Below are 23,606 nucleotides of genomic sequence, written 5' to 3' on the forward strand. Positions count from 1 at the left end.
GATTCAAGTTGGGGCGGGATTTTCGGGTTTTTTGCCATCCCTAGTTAATTCTTATGAATCATAGACAACTAACCGAAGAATGATTAATGTTTATGAATCATAGGGATAATATTTACTTGATAGCCAGTTTACCCTCCCACAGCCATGAATCACCTTTTTGTTGTGTTGGAAGTTAAAAAACTGTTTCGTGGAAGTTGAGATAATTTTTTCTTGCGACCAACATAATTCAAAATTTCATTATCTAGAATGCTTATGCTTGATGTAAACAGTTCATTGTTTGCTTGAATTAAGGAACATGATATGTTTACCCAAATATTTGCCTCGTGATCAGTTTGGTCAAATAAAGTGTATCTGAGAGTTTGTACTGTCGCCCTCGCGTGGCTGTTATCTTACATGTTAAATAGCGTATGGTCGGTTATCTCAAAATTATGTTATTTGATCTCTTTATCTTTTAAAATATACTCCTTGTTTCGACTATGTATAAAGAAAGTTAAAGACATTTCCCTATGCATTTAGCTCATTTTGTATTTTTTTTGCTAATTTTATTAACTTTTCAGTCTTTCTTAAATTCCTTCTCTATTGGATTTTCGCAGGCCGCTCAGGCAACATCAAAACAAATGTCTAAGCGTGATCCATTGAGACCTCATATGGATGTCATTGACGACATGTTAGTGAAAATGGTACTTTGTTTCTTGCGGTGTAATTATTCCACATGATTATAATTTGTATATTGTATGAAGTTGATTATAATTTATATATTCCATGAAGTTTCAATTTTTTTTATCTATGTCCCAGTTCAAAGAAGATCCTTCCTTTAAGCCACAAAGTGGTCATTTGGGAGAAAATGATATGGATTATGACACTGATGAGAAATCAATGGCAACTCTAAGGCGTCACCTGCGGGGAGCTCGAGAGGAGTATTATCGATGCAAAAGGTATATTTATTGTGTGAAAAAATATTTGAAGGTCTTCAGTGAATTCATTGCATCCTATAATTCTATGTTTCTCTGCTAGTGTCATATCATCTGTCTGTTTTCGTACGCTCAAATCCCCTTTAATTGCCATTATGATATCTACGTACCATTTCTTGTAGTGGTGTTAATATTTCAAAACCTTTGGCTCGGTTTTTACTGGTTTGTAGTCCTCTTAACTTTGTTGATCTTGTCTGCATACCTTAGCTTTCTACATGGCTTTCCTTTCACCTGCATCAATGCCTCATGGGTCATTGTGATGCATACGGTGACTCTTTCATAATTGTAATTTGGATTATATTCCTTGAGGCTTTAGCATTTAACTAATAACTTGCTAACTTATCTAGGGTTTTTTTACTTTCTTGTTTTGTAGTGAGTACCTGACGTATGTCGTGGAGGCGCTTGACTTAGAGGATACAATTAAGAATTATGAACGGTGCAACATTACTGGATGGTTTGCACCTTACCTTTCTACTCTTAGATCTACCAGAATTCAACTCATCAACCACAATTTGCGTTTGAATTACAATACAGTGTATATGAATTTTCCTTTATTTGTACCTGAAGTTTAAGGTTTCCAATTTTGCTAGTGATATTTCAAAGAAGAGTCTAAACTATCTAATTTTATAATAATTCGTGAAAGGTAGAAAATAGTAACTAAGTGTCATAAAGATGGAGTGCTTGATTTGATAATATACATAATTTAATTGTATTTCATGCTTACCAGTCATTATATCTGACTTGATTGTATTTAAAGCTCATATTCAGTCTATAATATTGGCCAGATAATCACATTTTAAGGCACTATTGGTGACTTAAGAGGAAAATCTGAGCTCTTATTTATGATACAGGAAATTTGTTTCAAGCTTTAGATCTGAAAGAAGTGGTAAATTAGGCTCTTTCTTCGATATGACAGGTATATACATTGCTCCGATATACCACATATATTTGAATAAGAATACTGATGATTTTAAAATGCTTCATCCATTTGGCCAGAAAAAAAAATCTATGGTTCATAGTCAGCAAGTTTTGACCTCACACTGACTCTAAGATTTAATCTGAATATGAGGGAAAGCATTAAACTGTACTTTATTTAAACTTCAATTTTAATGTACTTGGTGAACTTGTAAACATATAATTCCTTTTCTTGGATTTTTTTTGCTAATTTATTGTTCAGAACATATCGAATATATTTAAAGAACATCGAATCCTCTTGTCTACCAGCATTATCCAGCCTAATCATAGGCTCCACATAGTTGATGATTGTCTTTGTCTTTCTCCTCAGAGTTTGTATGGCGGTGTATCTTGCGGAAGCATCTGAAAAAGGTTTTTGCTATTATTCTTGGTTGCATGTCAGCTGCTATACTCCTGGCTGAGGCCACTATGTTGACTAATGGAGTTGATTTATCTTTATTTTCGGTCCTCATAAAATCCGTACGAAATGAAGAGGTCCTGGTGCAGGCATAGTTGTCAAAGGCGAGAGGCGCAACCAGGCGTGGGCGTTGCGCCTGGGGCGGCCCCAGGCGCAACCTGGGCTCGCCTTGGAAAGGCTCTCGGGCGCGCCTGAGATTGTTTTTTTTAAAAAAAATTCAGTAACAGAGAAATTACATTTTAAAAATGCAACTTCTCTGTTTTTTTTAATAGTAACTTAAAATGTAAAAGGCCTAGCCCAACCCCAAACCCCAAACCCAAACACTAGCAGCCCAGTTCACAAATTAAATAACAGAATTACAGAAGGCGACAAGAGCAGAAGTGTGCAAACTGCAACAGAAAGTTCTAGGGACTCTGATAATTTGGTGGAAGAAGGTGAACTTGATTTAGATGATTGAAGAATTTTAATCGTGTTACTTATTATTATGAACTTATTAATTATTTGTTGTTTTGTGTAACATTGTGACTTAATTATTTCATATTTTAATATATTATTCTAAGATAAATATATTTTTTTTAAAAATTAAAAATGTGCGCCTTTCTTCGGTAAGGCGCGCGCCTCGCCTTGCGCCTCAGGCTCCAGCGCCCTTGTGCGCCTCGGTGCACCTTGCGCCCTTGACAACTATGGGTGCAGGTATGGCTGTATGGATCATGACATCTTTAACAAAGTTATCTTGACAATTGGGTTGTGATCTCAGTAAAGAGTCTCTTAACAGTATTTGTTGAAATTTTGGAACTTTTCATTTTGCAAAGTTTTCTTGGTCTCTGCTGAATACAGATTATGAACATCTGGATACCATTTTGACAGTGCCTTAAATTTTATGATTTGAAAAATATTTGTCATTTTAATTTCTGCATTTACCCTTTCTATATTGTGCTAGCATCAGACAGTTCATTTGATGATCAATTTTTATCTTTCTATGGAATGAATGACGCTGGCTCGACCCAAAGTGGAAAAAGAAAAGATGTGAAAAAAATTCTTGTAAAGAGCCATAGACACATGGTGTATGTGATGTGGGACTACATGTGGAACACCTTTTCTTGCAAAGCTGTCCGTAGAGAAGTAATAACCAAGGATTTTGCGAGAAGTAGCCAGTGTGGGAAAAATTGATGAAATTAGACTCATCAGAGATTGTTCCTTAAGAGGTGCTTTGTGATAATTATGGCTATCTGATTTTCCTGTCGGATTATGATTCTCCTTTGTAGGTCTTAGTCTTTAGCTTCTGCTATGCTCCCTAACACGTGTTTTCATTGTGTAAGCATTTGTTTTATTTTTACCCATCTAGATTGTACCTTATGACCCTTTATTCTGAGTTAGCATTTTTCTGTGAAGTAACTGTTGCTGCTTCATTTTATTTGTCTTTTTTGCATGCTAGATATGTTTTGTTTTGCATTATTTTCCTTGATCTCAGTAAAATCAACTATTTGTAATTTGAATTAGGTTATCCTTATACCAATTCAAGTATCACATTTTTACTTCACGAATAACACCATAGAAAATATTAACTCCAAACTATATTTTTTGAACATTATCAAATAATCAAATTTGAGTATTTAAAAGGTACAATCAATTATTTCATGACTCAAAAGAGGTATTATTTATATTAATTTAAATATCACATTTTTAATTCACGAATATCATCATCAAGACCACTCAATATTACCTTCAAACTATATATTTTGAAATAAAAAGTTAATTGACCTAATACATCCAATCCAAAGCTTCTTTCCTGAAACCCAAAACAAGCTCCCCACTCCTCAATCTTTAAAGATACGCATCTCCGAGCAGGAATTCCCTCTCTCTTTCAACCATCCAACCAATGTGTTCTGCACTCGGGCGTGGCAAAGGAATCAACGGCCCTGATTCTGATCCGCCATTTGACCCAATTTTTTCATTAAAAAGATAATCATAATCATCGTCACCTTTAGAGCAAAAGCCACTATTTTCTTCGTCACAGAGCAAGTGTGGCTCTGAACAGTCAAAGCTGTTGCAATCGGCCATTGGGAACTGGCCCCTCGATGAATGTGCTTTTGTTGCTAATGGAAGTTATCGCAATCTCGCCAAGAATGGGTTTTTAGGGGACCTTTTTCTGCATGTCAGTCATTTTTCGCTGTTTTCTTGACATACAAATAATAAAGTACGCAGCGGCTGGCTGTTAATCATTTAAGCTAATTTTGACTTATTCTTTTATAAAAATATATTATTTTGGTTTGGTGGAATAAAAATCGCTTTGTTTTTCCACGTGTTACCTTGTTAAACCAAACACAGCATCGAAACCCAATCCGATCTCCTCTCTCCCCAAATAAAAACCCTAGCATTGATCATCTCTTTCCTATAATACCGTCCATTCAAAAAACATGGAGCTGTGCACAGCTCGAGGCATATCCAATCTCCTTTTTCACAAGCCGCCTCCCCACATTGTTCCTAACCATTTTGGATGCCTAATCCAATGCAGAGCTCCTTTTCCTGGCCATCTGAAGCAAACCCGCTCTACTTCTGGTAATGTTTAGCCTCAATTAGGTTTCTTTTTCCACTTATATGTCGGATATTAGAAAAAAAATTGGCTGGCCTGCTATTTTTTTTGTTTTGTTTTCTCATTTTTGTAGTTTTTGCTATAGATCTTCGAAGCTTTGCTTAGTTGTTGAGATGTTATAAGACTTTATTTGGACACTGGTGAGAAATGATGACTCGGGAGCAATATTTCTGCAGTTGATGTTTTAAATATTTTGTTTGCTTGAAACGTGCTATAGTAACTTTAAGTGAGTGACGGGATTCGGACTTATCTTTCTGTATTTAATTTAAATGGTCTTTTATTATGATGATTTTTTCTATTGCTGGTGGTGCGATCCATTTTCGTTAACTTAGACAATGAAGATACTTATGTCCTGTAATCATTTGAACAGGGCAACGATACACAATTATGTCATGTCTCAGCTCCACGACTGAGGCAACCACTTATGAGGCAGCCTCGCCCGATGATACGACAACTGTGACAACCTCGACTGAGGATACATTGTCTGAGGCATCTGCTCCCGAGGAAACCGTGCCTGTGATAGCCGTGACTGAAGCAACCTCTGATATCAAAGATGAGCCAGAATCTGACAGTGTGATAACAGTCGAAGTGGTAGAGTCTCAACCTGTTGAAAAGAAGGAAGATTACATTAATCAGCCTGATGTGGTACCCCAAGAAGATGATTCATTGCAACTACTTAAGTTCTTGGAGGACCTTAATATAAAGGTTTTTCGCATGTTTTTTATTTTGTTGTCCATGTGTATAGTATGTCCTAATGGTTGTGCTTTCCATAATATTTGTTCTTTTGGTCAGCGTGTCGTTGTTTCTGCATTCTTATGTCTCAAACATTTCGTTGTTTTAACCATCCACACACTCTTTCCTTGGCTGAAACTTCTACTTGTCTGTTCAGTTTGATTGTTGTCTATGGCATTTTTCATTTTTTTTCCCTATATAGTCCTATAAATTCCACAAAAAGAGAATGCATAAGAGAAAAACTGACATTCTAATCGTAACTTTCATTTCACAAGAGCGAATTTTTCCAAATCTCCCATCATTATTGAGTCTAGTAGTTGTCTCCTAGCTTGAAGACCGCACTCTATTTTATTCCTTGTTCTTTGGCTGTGTTTTGAAATCATATTGTTTCAAATTTTCAGTGTACAACGCAAGTTGCTGTTGGCGTGCCCACTCCAACACACTTGCATGTACCTTCTGATTCTACCTGTTTTGCTTTTTAACATTTTCTCACTGGAAAGTGGCTGGTTGATAATATGAACTGGGTTGCTGTGAGGAGCATTTTCAATATGATGGAAGCTTTTGAACGCTTAATGAAACATCGACTATGATGTCGACTCTGAGCGGTTACCTGAGCAACCTTTATGCTATACTTATTTTGTTGTTTCAATATTCTTTCACTGATTCGAATAATTTCCCAGTATAGCCCTCATCTATTATTGTTATGCTCTGAATATTACATTTTTTCTTTGTATAATTTCTCTTTAGATTTGGCGGTTCTCTAATAAACTTTAATGCCTTTTGGTGTATTGACTTTTTAATATTATCGCATAAAGAAGTGCTCAGTACTTGGAACTTGAGTGTATGTTACCGACTGAAAGATGTTTGAATTTTGATATCACTTATAATTTGCAATTGTTGAAATACCTCAAGTCTTTTTTGTAGTCTTTAGAAATTGTGAGTTTCGGCTCCTCCAAAAGGCACTTACGTGTACCCTTACTGTACATGAAAATCCCAGGGTTGCCACAGTGAATATGCATCCTTTAAAAATAGCAAAGGAGTAATGCAGATGGTTTATTTATTTTTAGTACAATTAGAGTGTGGGGTTTTGCATCGAACCCATTTAGGGTGTTGGCATACATATGGTTTATTTTTTTGGTCTCTGCAAAGGGGTATCCATATCTGATTGATTTATTTTCTATATCTGATTGTTTTTTTTCCCATCAGTTCGACTATGAAGATAAATATTCAATCGTTGCATTTGGCGTTGGCGGCTTAATTGCCCTTAGGATATCAGTTGCTGTCATAGGTGCCATCGATTCTATTCCCTTGGTGAGTGCGCATCGATTCTATTCCCTTGGACTATACCTTTTTACTAACTTGTAAGATGGTTTAAATTTTAGCTCCCAAAAGTGTTGGAACTTGTGGGTCTGGGCTACACGATTTGGTTCACCACTAGATATCTCATTTTCGAGGTTAGGATTCAACAATTAGATATTGTTCAATCCATGTTCCCTCTGTCCATTTAGATCCTTTTCTCTTCCACTGACTATTGATTCTCTATTTTCCAGCAAAATAGGGAGGAGTTTGTTGCTAGAGTTAAGCAGCTCAAGGAGGAGGTTATCGGTTAAATGAATGATTTTAGTCGAACTTGGTTAGGCGTTGCAAATTTTAGTTTTCAAATATAAAGTCTTGTTAAATATTTTAATTTGCGGTAGGCAGGCAAGTTTAATATATCGTGTAAAAAGGAAGAAGTTGTGGATGAGTATTATTTTCCTTTTCTTTAGTTTTTTTTTTGAATAGGAGAGAAGGTTTAATCGGGGTTATTTCGTTATTTTCTCTTCTCAATAATTATTTTTGTATCCTTACTAATAAATATATATCTGCCTGCTGTATTTTCAAAACACTCCAACCGAACAAACCTTGTACAATATTAGTATGTAAATTTCAAAATATAGCATGATATTTCCTCGAATTCCTTAAACATAAGTGTTTGATTTATGGATTATATTAATTTTTATCTGATGGCTCTCATACATAATTCATAATGAAGATTAATTCACCGACCAAAAATAATTGTACACAGTAAATTGTCTTAAATTTAATTATTAATTAATAATTACTTCTCGTGTGACTTTGACTCCCACCGTTTCATTTCATCTGCGGTTGTTGTAGAAATCTCAATAGATGCACAAATAGTTTAATTTCAGAAGTTTTCACACATTTACCCCCACACTTTTAGTTGTTTAATAAGTATATGTACATGAAACAAATTTTCCAATTTATTAATAACCACATCAAGGTTTTTTTTTTGTGCAAAAAATAACGGTGCGTGAGACTTGCTGAATTACAAGTCCGATCTCAACGTTCACTTATTCAATGTTCATCAATAATTAATGTCAATGGATATAGTTTTATACATCTAATTTTTTTTATTGGACCATAAAAAATGTATTATTTGAATTCATGTGATGTATTTTTAACTTAATTAATAGTGATAAATAATAATTCATGAAAATAAACAAGTCTATGACAGCAGGCTCCCACTCATAAACAACGTTTCTTCTTTCCTGATTTTTTTTATTTTTAGTTTGATGAATGGAACAAAAAGAGTTGCTACTAGTACATATATGGATTTTTTATTTTAATTAAATTTTAAGAATTTGAATTTTGTAAAAAATAAGACAGAAAAATGGGTTCTTGAAACTTGGGAAAAAGCCAAAGAATATTATTAAAATTTTCAAATTACAAAGAGCAGTCGGACTCTTCGAATTTCTGTTCACGTAGTAAGTGAAGTGTGTATCACACTATTTACACTCGGTAACTTAACTTGTGTGGTTGTAGTTTATTTTGTGGGTTGTTTTATCGAAAAATTGGCCTTCAGTCTCCAGCCGTCGTTTTTTTTGTGTTAAGTCCTTGGGTACTTTTTTAGTACCACATTTCCATATGAATTGTACCACATTTCCACATGAAGTGTACCACAATTTGTATGACATAGTACCACAATTTTGTGGGCAGAGAGTGAACCCAAAAAAATATTTTGATTAGGAATTTTTCACCACTTCTCCTTGTTTTATGTTGTGGGTTTTTTGTGTTTTGGGTATTTATGATGATTTTTTTGCTACAGTGTCTCAAAATTTGTTAACTTTTTTAAGATTCAACTTCACATGCAAAGATTGTGAGTGGGTTTCGTGATATGTTGTTCTCTGATGATTTGCTGCTCTAAAACACTGGTAAATACAAGAAAAATAAGAACTGGGTTCTTCAATCTCATCACAAATCAAATTCTTCTCTTCTTTCCCCCTTTTCCCTTCAGTTTTGGTACGTTTTTGTGTTGTTTCATCTTAGTGATCCTAAAAAATTTATATCTTTGATGTCGATTCGCGCTGTTTTATATGCGTAAAGAGTGTTTGTTTTCTTGTGTTTTGTGTTAGCTTAACCGTTTCAAGAGGTTAAAATTTTAGAAATCTTTGCAGAGTTCTTCATTGCCCTGGTTTTAAACTCTTTATCTCGGTTCCTAGCTGTGAGAATTTGTGTTTGTGTGGATACAAATGTGAAGCATAGAGCTTTTGGTTTGGATTGCTATCAAGTATTTTGTGATTTGTGATTGGGTTACTGATTTTCCATTTGTAGTGTTGTGTACAGGAGGAGAAGTAATTTGATTTCTAATGTCGAATACTATTGAGCGAGAGTGGAGAGGAAAATTCTCTCTTCTTTCTTACTCGAAAAACAAGTGAACCAGAGTTCTGTACATATATATACATCAGCTATTTACGCTTTGTTAACCAACTAATTAACAGAACAATTAACCGTAAACTGCTATGCTAACTAATAATTAACTGTATGTTAAAGCTAATACGCCCCCTCAAGATGGACGATATATGTCTTTGATGGCCATCTTGGACATGAGTGTTGACAAGGAGGGAAATGAGAGTGGTTTGGTGAACATATCGGCGAGTTGCAATTGTGAACGTATAGGGAGGAGTTTGATTATCCCAGCAAGGATCTTTTCTCGGACAAAGTGACAGTCGATCTCGATGTGTTTGGTACGTTCATGAAAGATCGGGTTAGTTGCAATATGGATGGCGGCACGATTGTCACAGAAAATGGTGGCTGGGGAGGACAAAGTGATATGAAAGTCTTTTAACAGCTGCATGATCCAAACCAATTCACTGGTGGTTCCCGTCAGTGCTCGATATTCTGCTTCGGCGGAAGATCGAGAAGTGGTTGTTTGTTTCTTGGCTTTCCAAGATATAAGAGATTCCCCAAGAACAACGCAGAAACCCGTGACAGAACGGCGAGTGTCAGGACAAGATGCCCAATCAGTGTCTGAGAATGCTTTAATCTGTAGTGATGATGTAGCAGGAAAATAAATGCCTTTGCCAGGTGTTGACTTAAGGTACCTGAGTAGGTGATGAACGGCTGTCAAATGTGCGGAACGAGGTTGAGCAACAAATTGACTCAACTTGTGGACAACATATGTGATATCAGGGCGTGAGATTGTGAGGTACAGAAGGCGGCCAATAAGACGTCTATACATGGAGGCGTCTGCAAGTAAGTTTCCTTGATCAGCAGATAGATGAAGTGGTGGATCCATGGGAGTGTTAGTTGGCTTCCCAGCAAGAAATCCGGTATCTTCCAAGAGTTGCAAGGCGTACTGTCGTTGGCATAGAGAAATGACATCCTTAGAACGGGCAATTTCCAGCCCTAGAAAGTACTTCAAAGGCCATAGATCCTTCAACTTGAATTGCGTCTTGAGGAAGGTTTTGAGAGAGTCAATGATAGACTGAGATGGTCCAACGATGATGATATCATCTACATATACCAGCAACGCAATGAAGGAAGAATCTGCTCCCTTAGTTAATAAAGTGTAATCTGATTTTGATTGAGTGAATCCAAAGCTAAGAAGTGAGTGAGATAATTTTGAGTACCATTGCCGAGAGGCTTGTTTGAGGCCGTATAAGGACCTATTTAGCTTACAAACCAATCGATTAGAAGTGGACTTTGAAGAACATGATGCCTTTGCATAGCCGAGTGGCACATCCATATATACTTCTTCGAATAAGTCACCATTGAGAAATGCATTGTTAACGTCCAACTGGACTAAATACCAATTATTGACAGCAGCAAGAGCAAGGAGATTTTTGACAGTGGCAAGTTTAGCAACGGGGGAAAATGTTTCAAAGAAATCAACACCCTTTTGTTGAGTGTATCCCTTAGCCACTAGACGAGCTTTGTATCGATCAACAGAGCCATTGGGCGCATATTTGATTTTAAAAACCCAACAACATCCAATGGTATGTTTGCTCTGTGGTAATGGCACGACAGACCATGTACAATTGTCTTCTAAGGCTGATAGTTCATCATTCATAGCATTTCTCCATTGAGAATGTTGTACAGCCTCATGATAGAATTTTGGTTCGAACTGGGCAGAAACATTGAGAGCAAAGGATTTACGGTGTTGCGATAAGAGATCATAAGATAGATGATTGCTTAATGGATATTGAACTGAAGAGTCTGATTGTGGATTTTGCTTTAACAGATTGCAATGGTAGTCCCGAAGGTATGACGGTGGCTGAGAAACTCTAGAAGAAGTTCGAACTGGTGCAGTAAGTTGTGTGGATTGAGGATCAGATTGGATGGATAGTTCCTCAAGAGTAGAGGATAGTGGACCCTCGGGTATACTCATACTCGAAACATTTGAAGGAAAGTCTTCAAGCGTTGGTTTGGGTAACACCAAGTCGGGAAAAATGTCGATTGAAGGTTCTGATGTATCATTCGAGTGGAAGGGAAAGATATCTTCATAGAATACCACGTCTCGTGATACAAAGATCTCTGGATTTTGAATGTCATACATCTTATAACCCTTCATTCCAGGTGGATAACCCAGGAAAACACACGTCCATGCTCGTGGTTGAAACTTGTGTCGAGAAGCAGGGAGTGTGGAGGCAAAACCCAAACATCCAAAAACCTTGAGGATTGAGTAATCAAACGTGTTTTTGTACAAGAGCTCATAAGGAGTCTTGTATTTAAGCCAGGGGGAAGGAGTTCTATTTATTAAAAAGGTTGCTGTTAAAACACACTCTCCCCAAAATTTGATAGGAACCCTTGACTGAAAAAACAAGGCTCTCGCCACATTCAACAGATGCTGATGTTTCCTTTCAACAACAGATTTTTGTTCTGGTCGTTGCACACAAGAGAATTGATGTATCATTCCTTTAGTGTGGACGAGATCTGTGAACGCCAATTCTCGAGCATTATCAGTTCTAATAGCCTTGATTTTACTGTTGAACTGAGTCTCTACCATAGCATAGAACCGTGAGAAAAAATGTGATGCATCAGACTTGCTTTGAATAAGAAACACCCAAGTAAAGCGTGTGCAATCATCCACAAGAGTGAGGAAATATCGTTGATCATGTAAGGTAAAGACATTAAAAGGTCCCCAAATATTACAATGTATCAAGTCAAAAGGAGATGGAGACATATGATGATTCGAAACAAAGGATAACCTTTTATGTTTAGCTAAAGGGCAAATATATCATGGATTAGTATTGTCCAAAGAAACCTTTTTACAGTGAAGGCGACTTTGCAGGCATTCCAAAATCTTGTTAGAAGGGTGTCCTAGGCGACTATGCCATGCTTGAACAGAGACTATGTTTGCAGTAAATTCAGCGGGTCTAGCTGCTTCAAGAACATATAGATTGTCCACTCGGTTACCCCTGCCAATCATCTTATTGAGGTTGAGATCCTGGATCACAAACTGATCATGGAAAAAGCTTATAACCATCTTATTATGTGCAATGAATGAGCCCACAGAAAACAAATTGAATTTGAAATCCGGAACAAAAAGAACATCCTGAAGAATTAGATTATCATTTATCTTGACATCACCACATGATTCAACACTAACATGTGTATGGTTCGGTAGTGTGACAACTGAATTCTGTATGGGTCTCATGGAGATAAAGGCCTTAGGATTTGAACAGATGTGTCGGGTGGCTCCCGAATCCATTATCCAACTGGAGGATGACATTAAGGAGTGTGGTACAGATATGGAGAGGCATGTACCTGAAGAATGCGATGTGTCAGATGCATCATGTGACCTTGGCACAGTAGAAGATAGATGATTGGCAAACATGCTCATGAGTTGGCCATATTGGTTCTTGTTTAGACTTTGGAAGAATTGCCCACTGTTATTTTTATTTGCGTCAGTTTCAGCTTCAGAGGAATTTTGTTCGCTTGAAGCTTGATTGACCAGATGAGTTTGAGTTGAAAATTGATTACGAGGCTTTGGCTTAAACCTCGGTGGATAACCATGTATCTTGTAACATGTGTCCAGAGTGTGACCATGTATGTTGCAAGCTGAACAGAAAAGGCGTTCTTTCGGATAATTTCTAAAGTTGAAACGAGGTTTACCTTTGGATGCAGACCCCGTGTTATCAGTTGGAAATCTGGTTGGTTCTCCTTTGATTGCGAATGTCATGCCATCAGTTGGATATGTGGGCATATTTTGTGCACCAATTTGTCGTTGCCTTTCTTCTTGTATGACCATAAAGAATACCTTGTTGATCTGAGGCAGGGGATCAATTAACAGAATTTGACTCCTAACTTGGGAGAAGGATTCATTGAGCCCCATCAAAAAGGCCAGCACATAATCCATCTGATGATGCACTTCAAGTTTCTTGATTCCTTCACAACAACTTCCACAAACACATTGAGGTCTGAAGTTGTTGAGTTCTTCCCAAATGGTTTTAAGTTTTGTGAAATATACGCTCACAGACATCTGACCTTGACGATGGCTGATCAATTCACGCCTGAGCTGAAATATTCTCGGACCATTGCTCTGCTGAAATCGATCGTTGAGATCTTGCCAAATGTCCACGGCAGAATCGGCAAAGATGATGCTCGCTGATATTTCTTTTGAAACTGAATTTAGTATCCATGAGATCACAATATTGTTGTTTCGCTTCCATGAAACCAACAAATTTGAATCGGAATTATCAGGCTTTGAAATTGATCCATCCACAAACCCGAGCTTATTCTTCACAGAAAGAGCTATAACCATAGCTCGATACCAAGAGGCAAAGTTATCTTCGGTCAACAGTTGAGAGACAAGAACAAGCCCTGGACTATCTGAGTGATGTATATAATAAGGACTCATGGAATCGTCGAGATTAGCGATCGATTGTGCCATTGCAGGAGGAACCCCAACGAAATCAACCGGATTATGATCCTATCTCGAAGAAGTTGATAAATGTGAATTTCGCCAAATCGTCGGAGTACGCGAGCGGCGAGCATTCTGATTTGATCGGAGATTTTCAATCAACGAGTGAGCAGCGTCTGCTCTGATAGCATATTGAGCGAGAGTGGAGAGGAAAATTCTGCTAACTAATAATTAACTGTATGTTAAAGCTAATAAATACTGATGCAATGGTTGGGTTGATGTATCGGGACCTCAGATCAGGATGCCCTCCGTGTCCAGATTTCAGAGTGGGCATATGCCCTCTGGGCTGAACGTTACCAGCGTCATCTTCAACTTATCAGAATCTGAAATGGATACTTGCTCTGATTCTGAAGGAGAATGTTATGGTGCCCAATATTCTCCTGAATCATCGCCGCAGGATGACAGGGTTCCTAATGGAAGTACAAAGTACTACGGATTTCTGAATGGACGTGGAGGACGCCATGGGATTATCTACGATGATTCATCAGAATCAATCACGAGCTCAGAAGTGAATTCAACACCACCGAAAAGCAACAATGGGATTTCAGGTGAGAAAAGACCGCAGTCAGGGCTTAATGCATCAGGCATCAGTATGCAGCCAAATAAGGAGACTGTGGAACAGGTCAGAATTTGAACCTGAGATTTCTTTTGCAGTGTAGCATTAAGAACCATGTGCATTGCGTCTTTTGGGAATTGGAGCCTATATGCTTGGTTTCACTAGCGAGTAGCAAGAAATTGAAGTTTGATGAATAGCAATCATGCTGTTTTTAGCTTAAAAAAATCAGTCGTGATCACCAGGGGTGGAGCTAAAAATATGATGAGAGGGGTGAAGCCTGTTAAAGTGTAAAACTTCACGTGGTTAATAAAATTGTTTGAGGATGGAGGGGTGGGTGATGGGAGTAAACATAGAAAATATGGGTGACCTTGGAACATATTTTGTATTGAAGTCCAGGTCCCGGTCAGTAAATAAGTTTTTAACAAAAAAATATCATAATATAATAATTCTTTGTTTTCTACCCGAAACAAATTTTGTTTGAGCTGCTACTTGTGCACCTGCTTCTTGTTTCTACTCACGATGATCTTGAATGAGAAAATAGTAATGTGCTAACTGGACTTTCTCTCTTCAACAGGGGTTCCAGGAATTTCGTGATAGACAGCAGCAGAACAAGTCATGTGAGGATGATATCCCTACTGCACCTCCATTGGTGGGCTCATATCAGCAAGTTAATGTAGTTCAGGAAAAACTTCCACCTTCTAGAGCTGATGCTAACTCCGCAACGTTGGGTAGTGCTGCGACCAACGTTGAGTCCAACATGTCCAAGAACACTAAATTGGGTGCACCAGAAGTTAATAATCCTGAAGTGTCTGTAAAGTATGTATCTTTTCAGTATCAAGTTTTCTTCAATCTCACCACCTGTATGTAGGTCCGTGGTATTAAAGGTAGTTTGTTACGATTCACAGGACTGCAGCTGCTCGATTTCCTACATTTCATGCGAGGTTTTATGCCTATTACTCCCCATTTTGGCTTCATGCATTCTAATCTTATCAAATCTTATTGCTGATCATTAAAAATTGGATGCAGTGGGCTGGGTTATTGGTACTCTGTTCTCTCCTACGATGCATGTCTTCGGTTATGTCTCCATTCCTGGGCCAGAGGGTGTATGGAAGCTCCTGCATTTTTGGAAAGTGAATGTGCACTGCTGAAGGGATGCGTTCAGGTGAGAAAATCACAGATATTTGCCAATATATTTTATGTAGTTCTTTTTTTTTGATTGCTTACTCTTTTTTTTGTTGCACAATTGCATGAATGGGTTTTGTTACTAAGTTCTGTTGCTTCTTGCCCTCATATATCCTTTAAAAATGATGGTTCCAACTTCCAATTGCCGAATTGTATTTCAAATGAAAAATCTGAACCTTGACTGGAGTCTTGAAATCAGGTGCTAAATATCCTCTTCGTGTCATGTAGTATTATGCCCTTAAGTTCCAATTTCTAGATTTTTTTCCTACTTTCATATTCGTGTTCTGTAAACCGTTCTCCAATTGTAGGTTAAAGCACATATTGTTACAGTCTGAAGAAGAGCTACTGAAAAAGGATTCTTCAGAACTTTTCAGTGAAGGAGCTTCAGTAAAGACTAAGAAAACCATTGGCAAAATCAAAGTTCAAGGTCCTTCCACATTTTTCTTATAGTTGATCAGTTCCATCCATTCCCATGTTCATGGTGCTTTAAATTCTCATAAAACCAATTCTTTTGCAGTGCGGAAAGTGAAAATGGGAATGGACCCACCCACTGGATGCACATTTTCGTCTTTAAAGTCATCCTCGAGCATAAAGTTGGAATCTCTTCAGCTTCGGCTGATTAATGTAAAATCAATAATCTCTTCTGAACGGAGAGCACTGAAGACAAAATGTGTAGCCCCGGTAATGAATCTTAAAGGCTCTTTATTACAACAAATCATGACTTATGTGCTTGTTGGAACACGTCGATACGTAAAAGAGGTTCCCAAGCACTTAAAAATTGGTTTGAATGCTTGGCGCAGCAATACAACGTCGTACCAAATGGTACAAGGTACGTCGGTCAGGCAAATTGCAGGCATCAATGGCATGGGTACAACTTACATTTGCTTCTTATAGTACTGTTTGAAAATTGTTTATTTAGCAAAAAAGTACTTCATTGTAGAAACTGGGGGAATATCAATTTTCTGTTTTCATCTGGATTATTACAATGTAGATTTATTTTGATAGCAGAATCATATACCTGTTTGTTGAGATCAAAAAGTTCATCTGAAGAGGATGCAGTCAAAATGCAAACTGGAGTATTGTCCGTTCAATTTTTACTTTCTTTTCTCTTTGTTCTTCAACTTGGACTTGGTAGACTCAGAGTTGTAAATTTTCTTGATTGTGCAGCTTGCCAAATGAACTTGGAGATGATTTGATAGTTGAAGTCCAGGATTCAAAGGGAAAATATTGTGGCCATGTGGTGCTTCAGGTGGCCGATATTGCCGATGAATCGGTAATGATGTCTAGATTGTGTTCAAAACTCTTTTTTGTGAAACTTGGTGTGTTATAACACTGGTTGATTTTTATGATTATTGTGATGCAGGGAGAGAAGATTCGTCATTGTTTCATATATCGTGGACCAGTGCATGAAGAAGTTGGAAAAATACAGTTATACATAAACTATTCAACTACTCTTGATGAAAACAGTCTTTAAGCATGCACTAATTTTCTTTTCATAAAGGCCGATTGTGAAACAGTAATACTGGCGTAATTTCTCACATTCTGTCCAAAGCTCACTATAAGAGGTTCTAAAACTGTCATGATCGAACAGTCTGGTTTTTCATGTTAAGTTGCTAGACTATGATAAAAAATTTGCGTCGATAAATTTATATTTCAAGCTTTAAGTACCTTGGACATTTATGGTGTCATCATGGAACCATGCTATCAAGTTAATTCTTTCCTAACATTCGAAATTATAAACATTAGATTTTGGTTCATATAAATACCAAAAATTTGAAGAGGCCGATTAAGTCGGGACAAAGTGAGTGCTATCATGTTTGCTGGATTTAAACAGATCAATTACATTTAGCAGCCATTTTGTGTAGTCTTGTCCCCTTTGAGTTATAGGTAGAATGCTGAGAATTTGATTTGTTGATCTGCAAATTATATAGAGCCTATGGCTCTGCAGATTTTTATTGCAAAAAGAATGGATGTAATCAAAGGTCAGTGAAAGATCATGTGAAACAACTTGCAGTAAAGGTCTAGCTTATTTATATGTTCCATAAAACTCTGAAAAACACAATCATTTATGATGATCTCTTCAAAAATAAATTATATTTGTTTGCCATTTTTTCTTGTCATTTTATAATACAACCTACTTGAAAAGTCAATTAATGTTTATATGAATATTGAATTTTCTAATGTGTATCTTTGCTGCTTTTCAGTACCAACAACATTGGTTTTCCCCATTTGCTTTGCTTATGCAGTGTATATGTATATATATATATGTGACAGTGTGGATCTGTTGCGGAAACCATTGCATATGATTGTGTTTTGGAGATTGCAATGAAAATCCAACAGTTTCAGCAAAGAAACTTGTCACTGCATGGTTCATGGCGGTGGTGGTTGGCCGAATTTGCATCTTATTTTGGAGTTTCTGATGCATACACAAAATTAAGGTATTGTAATTTGTCCTCCTTCAGTTTATTGGAGGAATGAGTATTTTCAATCGCCTTTTCTATCATGGGTAGTTATTTATTGTTTTTTAATTCATACATTTTCAGATATTTGTCGTATGTTATGGATGTTGCCACGCCAACTGCAGATTGTCTTGATTTAGTGCATGATTTGCTTCTACCTGTGGTAATCAAAGGCAAACCTAAGAGCACATTGAGTCACCAAGAAGTGAGTGAAATTCGAGACTGAAGACTTCTGAAGCTTTATTCTTGTGGTTTTAGTAACTCTTATTAATTTAACTCATTTTTTATCAGGTCCGTATCTTAGGAGAGGTGTCCGATCAAATTGAGCAAGTTCTTACTTTGGTTTTTGAGAATTACAAGTCATTGGATGAATCATCTTTGTCGGGTATTATGGACGTATTCCGGCCTGCGACAGGAGAGGCAGCGCCTGGTCTTGTTCCTACTTTTGAAGCTATACGAGCTTTTGATTGATATACTTTCACCTGAGTTGCAGACAAAATCGTGCTGATATTTTCAGGTGAGGATGGTTTTCAATCTCAACCGATATCTTTATGTGATCCTTTCAATACTTTATATCAGAAGCTCTTGTGCAGAATGCTACAAAGAAGAGGTCAAAAATGCATTTGGCAGAATCAGAAGAGTTTGTCTCCAAACAATAATGAAAATATATTGATGGATCCTGTGGCTCTTTCGACTGCATATAAGAAAATGAAATCACTTTGTTTGAACATACGGAATGAGATTTTGACTGATATTGAAATCCATAAGCAGGATCTTCTTCCTAGGTAATTTGGTTACTTATATAGTGACATTATGCACCCTGGCAGTAATTAGCTTTTGTTCGTTGTTCTGTCGTTGGACTATCTAATTATAATATTGCTGACCTGTTACATTTTTTATACCCATTTATTTTATTTCTTTTTCTTGAGGTTCTTGTGCAAATTTTTTCCTTCATGTGCCATATAGTTTTGTGTCATTCTGAACCTCTTTCTCACTACATGACAAAGCTATAATCCATGTTAACACATTTAACGTTAGTTCGAACTCTTTCCTTGGTAATTTTTTTTTACTATCCGTGGACGATATACCTATACTTGTTAATTCCCCATTCTTTGTATCCAAAGGTCAAAAAGATTGAGTTAATGGAATCCTTTCTGATTCTTTTTTTCTCCAACCTATGGACACTCTACTCCACGTCGCTCCCTCAAAATTGTTGTATCAATCTGATATCAGTTCTCGTTCTCACACTTTTCTTGTGGATTTCGTGCAGTTTTATAGACCTTCGAAACCTTTCATCATCCATATATAGTGCAGAGCTCTACAGTAGATTACGAGCATTCCTTGTAGCATGCCCTCCAGCTGGACCTACTCCTCCAGTGGTCGAACTTGTTATTGCTGCTGCTGATTTTCAAAGAGATCTTACTTTGTGGAGTATTAGGTAGTGGATATATAATAGTTGTTTCACGTTTTTAGTGCTACAATTGTTCCACATTCACTCAAATGGGGTTCTTGCAGTTACATCAAAGGTGGGGTCGGTGCAAAAGAGTTGTCTCATGTGTACATAACCCTCTGGATCCAAGATAAGCGTCTTGCTTTGCTTGAATTGTTCAAGTTTGACAAGGTATTATTATATGTATTTTGGTATGCTTCTCATTCATTTGCCGAAGCTGTAACTTAAAAAACTCCGTCCCTTAAGTAATGAAATAGATAATTCGAAATCATTTTTCTTTTGTCAGTTGAAAGAGTTTTATGCGACTAAGCTTGTGGTTGGATGCCAGTTATTTTGGGATGTTTTATACGATATGTTTTCTTGGGAAAGTCCATGATATTTACTTACTCGTAGACCAGTTCGTGGGGGATTACACATCCCATTTGTAGATTTAGGCACCTAAATTGAGGCTATGTGCTGCCATTTTTCTGTTTATATTAAGAATATGGAGAAGTGGGTCTAATTTGGTGAAGTATGCTTGAAAATCTAGATGTGAATTCTTTCTTAATTGCGCCAATGTAATTCCAGGTAAAGTCTGCTGGCTTCTCTGTGCAGCATTTTACAGCTACTTTTGTAGATGATATCTATATTCGTCTAAAGGAGATGCTGACAGACTATGATGTCATTATCAGTCGCTGGCCAGAATATACTTTTACATTGGAAAATGTATGAACAAATTTATAAATCCTCAATTTATTTCGTATTTTCAAGGCACATAACTGTTCTGAATTGTTTGATATGTTTCATTGCGTAAATTTTTTGTTTGTTCAATTAGTTTTATCCCCATTGAAAGAAAACGTGAGTATGGTTGCTGGGGAAAGTCTCAGCGAAGTAACTGTGATGATTAGATCCAAATTTAGAGCAATAAACTTATTAAAAATGTAAGTATTTTACAAGTTTCGCCAGTTCTTGAAATGTGAGCTCAAGTTTCACTAAACAATTGACATCAGTTGTTATCGATTGATGGTTTGTTATTGTGCATACGGTAAAGAGCGAGTAACATCCCAAACATTATTAAAAATGACCCCTTCCTTCAAAACACGAGTTATTTCTGATTACAATTGTATGCATTTTTTATATTCAGACGAAACTGCATAATGTGACAAAGCTGAAGAAGATTATTCAAAATTCCAAGGGAGGAAATGTTATAGAATCCGATTTACGGCATAAGATGCAGTCTTTGAAGGGGATGCTAGCAACTACTATCAATCAACTTCATAACGTACTTGAAACTCAAGTTTTTGTTATAGTTTGCCGAGGATTCTGGGACCGGATGGGCCAGGTAGTGAGCTGTTTTTGCACCTTCTCATATGTTTTCTGTTTAAATATCGTATACTTATCATTGTCATATTGATTTTCTTCTAAATAGGATGTGCTAAAGTTTTTAGAAGACAGGAAAGAAAACCGATATTGGCACAAAGCCTCTCGAGTTGCTGCAACTGTAAGTCTGACTAAATATCTATCACGATTGGAAACAACGATGAACTACTTTTGGTTATCTATGATTCCTGTGGGAGGCCAACTAAATAGTGTATTTGGGTTTTTGGATTGTTAAATTTGAAAAGCCAGAAAATTTCACTTGAGACAGGGAGCATTGTAAGTTATGCACAAATATTTAGAGAAGCTTGTATAGAGGGGATGACTTTTCCTATCAGTCCTCATGTATGTTTTATGATATTCGACAGATGGTATGTAATAATTTTCAGGTTTTAGACGATACATTTGCTTCCCAAATGCAGCAATTGCTTGGCAATGCACTGCAAGACAGGGGCGTAGCTTCATTAGGGAAGCTACCTTAGTCTCGAGATTAATGTGTACATGTAGTTATGTATTTGAGGAATTTTAGTCAATAATCTAGCATTTGAGGTTATTCTATATCTATGTGGTTATTTTAATTTATATATTTATTCATTTTAATTCTACACTTTATATATATATTTGTGTTGTTCTGATTATAAATATGTATTTACATAAATATATTGAATATACTAAAAATATATAAATACTAAATAATAATCAAATTAAGTGATAATTATTATAGTACAAAATTGTATAATTAAATTATTTGAATAAATATTGTTATATGTACAATAAATTTTTTTACTTTACTATGAATTTATTTTGAAAGTTCATTATTATAAATGATACTTATCATGTATCTTGATATATTAAATTCTTAAGATGATTTTTAAAAGTTATCTAGTTCATATTATATAAAATTTAACAAAAAAAATTAAAAAAATAAATTAAATAATATTTATATTTTCAATGTCCAGTCCATCTTATTTTAAAATCTTGACTACGTTGGACTTATTTTAAAATCTTGACTACGTTCCTGCTGCAAGAGAAGGACTTGGATCTATTCTTGAAGTACGATCGATGCTCTGCAAAGATGTCGTGACCCACAAAGATAAAAACTACTACCATTAGAATTCATGCGATGCCATGTATATAACTACTGATGCAACTCGAGCTTTGAATAACTTGAGTCATTTTACTGCCGCTCCTTGATGGAAGCTTGACCTGCTGATGCAATAAAGATGCTGATAAGCTATGGTGAGTGATGCCCCGAGATGTTCCGGGTCATGAATAGGCCCCGGGATTTCTTGGGCCATAAAGCATACCCATGAATAGTGCCCAGATCAGGATGGGATGTTCTCAGGTCGATAGCATGGCAAGACGGGTTAATGAACCGGGTCATATGATTGCTCGAGACGAGGAGAACATAATTCAGAAAGATCATAAAATGAGCAATTAGTCAGTACATCAAGTCATTGGGCCACTCGGGGACATGGTTTCCTCAAGACGTGTAATGTCCGAGCTCTTCTATAATTGCCCGAGAAGCCTTCTATTCGGTCATCTCGATATAAGCAAAGCATTTAATGGCGCCGACTTGATAGATCATGCCTAGCCGACCTACCTCTGACAATAACATAAATGGTTGACAAAATTAAGTGGGCCGGATGTGACTAGTATGCGATTTGACTTGTCAGAATATAGGGTATAATCAGCCACCCTATTATAATTAATGATCCGCACCAGGAACGAGGTCATCATTGCCATTTCTACTATAAATATCAAGTGTTTTCTTTGCATTTATTCTCCATTCAGATATTAACTCACACATTGAATGCTCTCATTTATTATGCATCTTACCCTTGATATTTCATTGGACAGTTGTCATTCGATTGTATGAATTTTTCTACTTGGGTTCCCTGTTAATCGGCGGAAATTCTTTTTAAGTCTTAACGTCCGACTCATATTTCCTTTTATATTCTGATAGTATACCCGGTGGAGCACCTGACCCAGCTCATCCATTTCACTCGGGTTGCATCAGCGAGTCCAGAGATGTGGTCTCGATGCTGCGAGACCAAAAACTGGATGGACAGGTCGATTTTGGAGTATGATTGATCTTGGAGGGACAACGGTTATGCAGGCCAACTCTCATGGTCTCCGTCAAGTTGACTCTTTAGGATAATATATTTATGTAGTCATAGAAAGCATTAGAGACATAGGAACATTAGATTATTAATATTCTTTTGAGTTGGTTATTGTATATTCTTTTGTTGCGATGGTTAATTCGACAGCTTGATCTCCAATTATGTCCAACCCATGGATATACAGTGATATTTACGGTGCAACCCATGTCTTATATTTTCATAATCATTAGAAATATTGAACTGTTTTCCGCATGGTTCATATTTCAAACTCCAAACTCTGCCCCATCACTCGAAGGATATGCCCTTACGGCAATAAGGCCTCTACAAAATAGCAATAATGAACATTTCCAGCAAAAATGAAGACCACGGTGTGACTACTGCCAAATAATCAGTACACCATATATATATTATATAACTAAAAAAAGATATATACATCACAATAAATACACATCACAATAAATACAAGATAACATTAATTCAAATTAAAAATACAATATAACATTAAATTCAAACAATAAATACTATGAAGAATGATGAACATATCTTTACCTCTAGAATACCATGAGTGTTAGTTTGAAATTATATGAAATAATGAAAGACAAAAGACCA

General features: G+C 36.6%; 2 protein-coding genes, 1 non-coding gene and 1 pseudogene across 4 annotated transcripts; all 4 read left to right on the forward strand.

The window, feature by feature from the left end:
• Window positions 1-160: 160 nt before the first annotated feature.
• Window positions 161-3,801, forward strand: LOC140963247 (uncharacterized). 2 transcript variants are annotated; one of them, XM_073422536.1, is made up of 7 exons: window positions 161-410; window positions 594-680; window positions 796-935; window positions 1,345-1,425; window positions 1,823-1,887; window positions 2,257-2,440; window positions 3,363-3,801. In XM_073422536.1, exons 1-6 carry the CDS (start codon window positions 408-410, stop codon window positions 2,436-2,438), a joined length of 558 nt encoding a protein of 185 aa, XP_073278637.1. In that variant the 5' UTR covers window positions 161-407; the 3' UTR covers window positions 2,439-2,440; window positions 3,363-3,801. The 2 variants fall into 2 exon arrangements, with proteins under 2 accessions (XP_073278637.1, XP_073278636.1); XM_073422535.1 differs by having other exon boundaries at window positions 161-680.
• An 865-nt stretch (window positions 3,802-4,666) lies between these two features.
• LOC140963669 (uncharacterized) lies at window positions 4,667-7,473 on the forward strand. The gene is made up of 5 exons (XM_073423073.1): window positions 4,667-4,902; window positions 5,307-5,641; window positions 6,875-6,979; window positions 7,051-7,122; window positions 7,219-7,473. Exons 1-5 carry the CDS (start codon window positions 4,761-4,763, stop codon window positions 7,276-7,278), a joined length of 714 nt encoding a protein of 237 aa, XP_073279174.1. The 5' UTR covers window positions 4,667-4,760; the 3' UTR covers window positions 7,279-7,473.
• On the forward strand, window positions 6,194-6,286 carry LOC140963701 (small nucleolar RNA snoR128). Its single transcript, XR_012172746.1, has one exon. It is a non-coding gene; the product is annotated as a small nucleolar RNA snoR128 (small nucleolar RNA).
• Window positions 7,474-8,736: 1,263 nt separating the features above from the next.
• Window positions 8,737-21,255, forward strand: LOC140963209 (uncharacterized; annotated as a pseudogene).
• Window positions 21,256-23,606: the final 2,351 nt, after the last annotated feature.

Source organism: Primulina huaijiensis, chromosome 17, assembly GCF_012295235.1.
Source record: "Primulina huaijiensis isolate GDHJ02 chromosome 17, ASM1229523v2, whole genome shotgun sequence".
Classification (NCBI taxonomy): domain Eukaryota; kingdom Viridiplantae; phylum Streptophyta; class Magnoliopsida; order Lamiales; family Gesneriaceae; genus Primulina; species Primulina huaijiensis.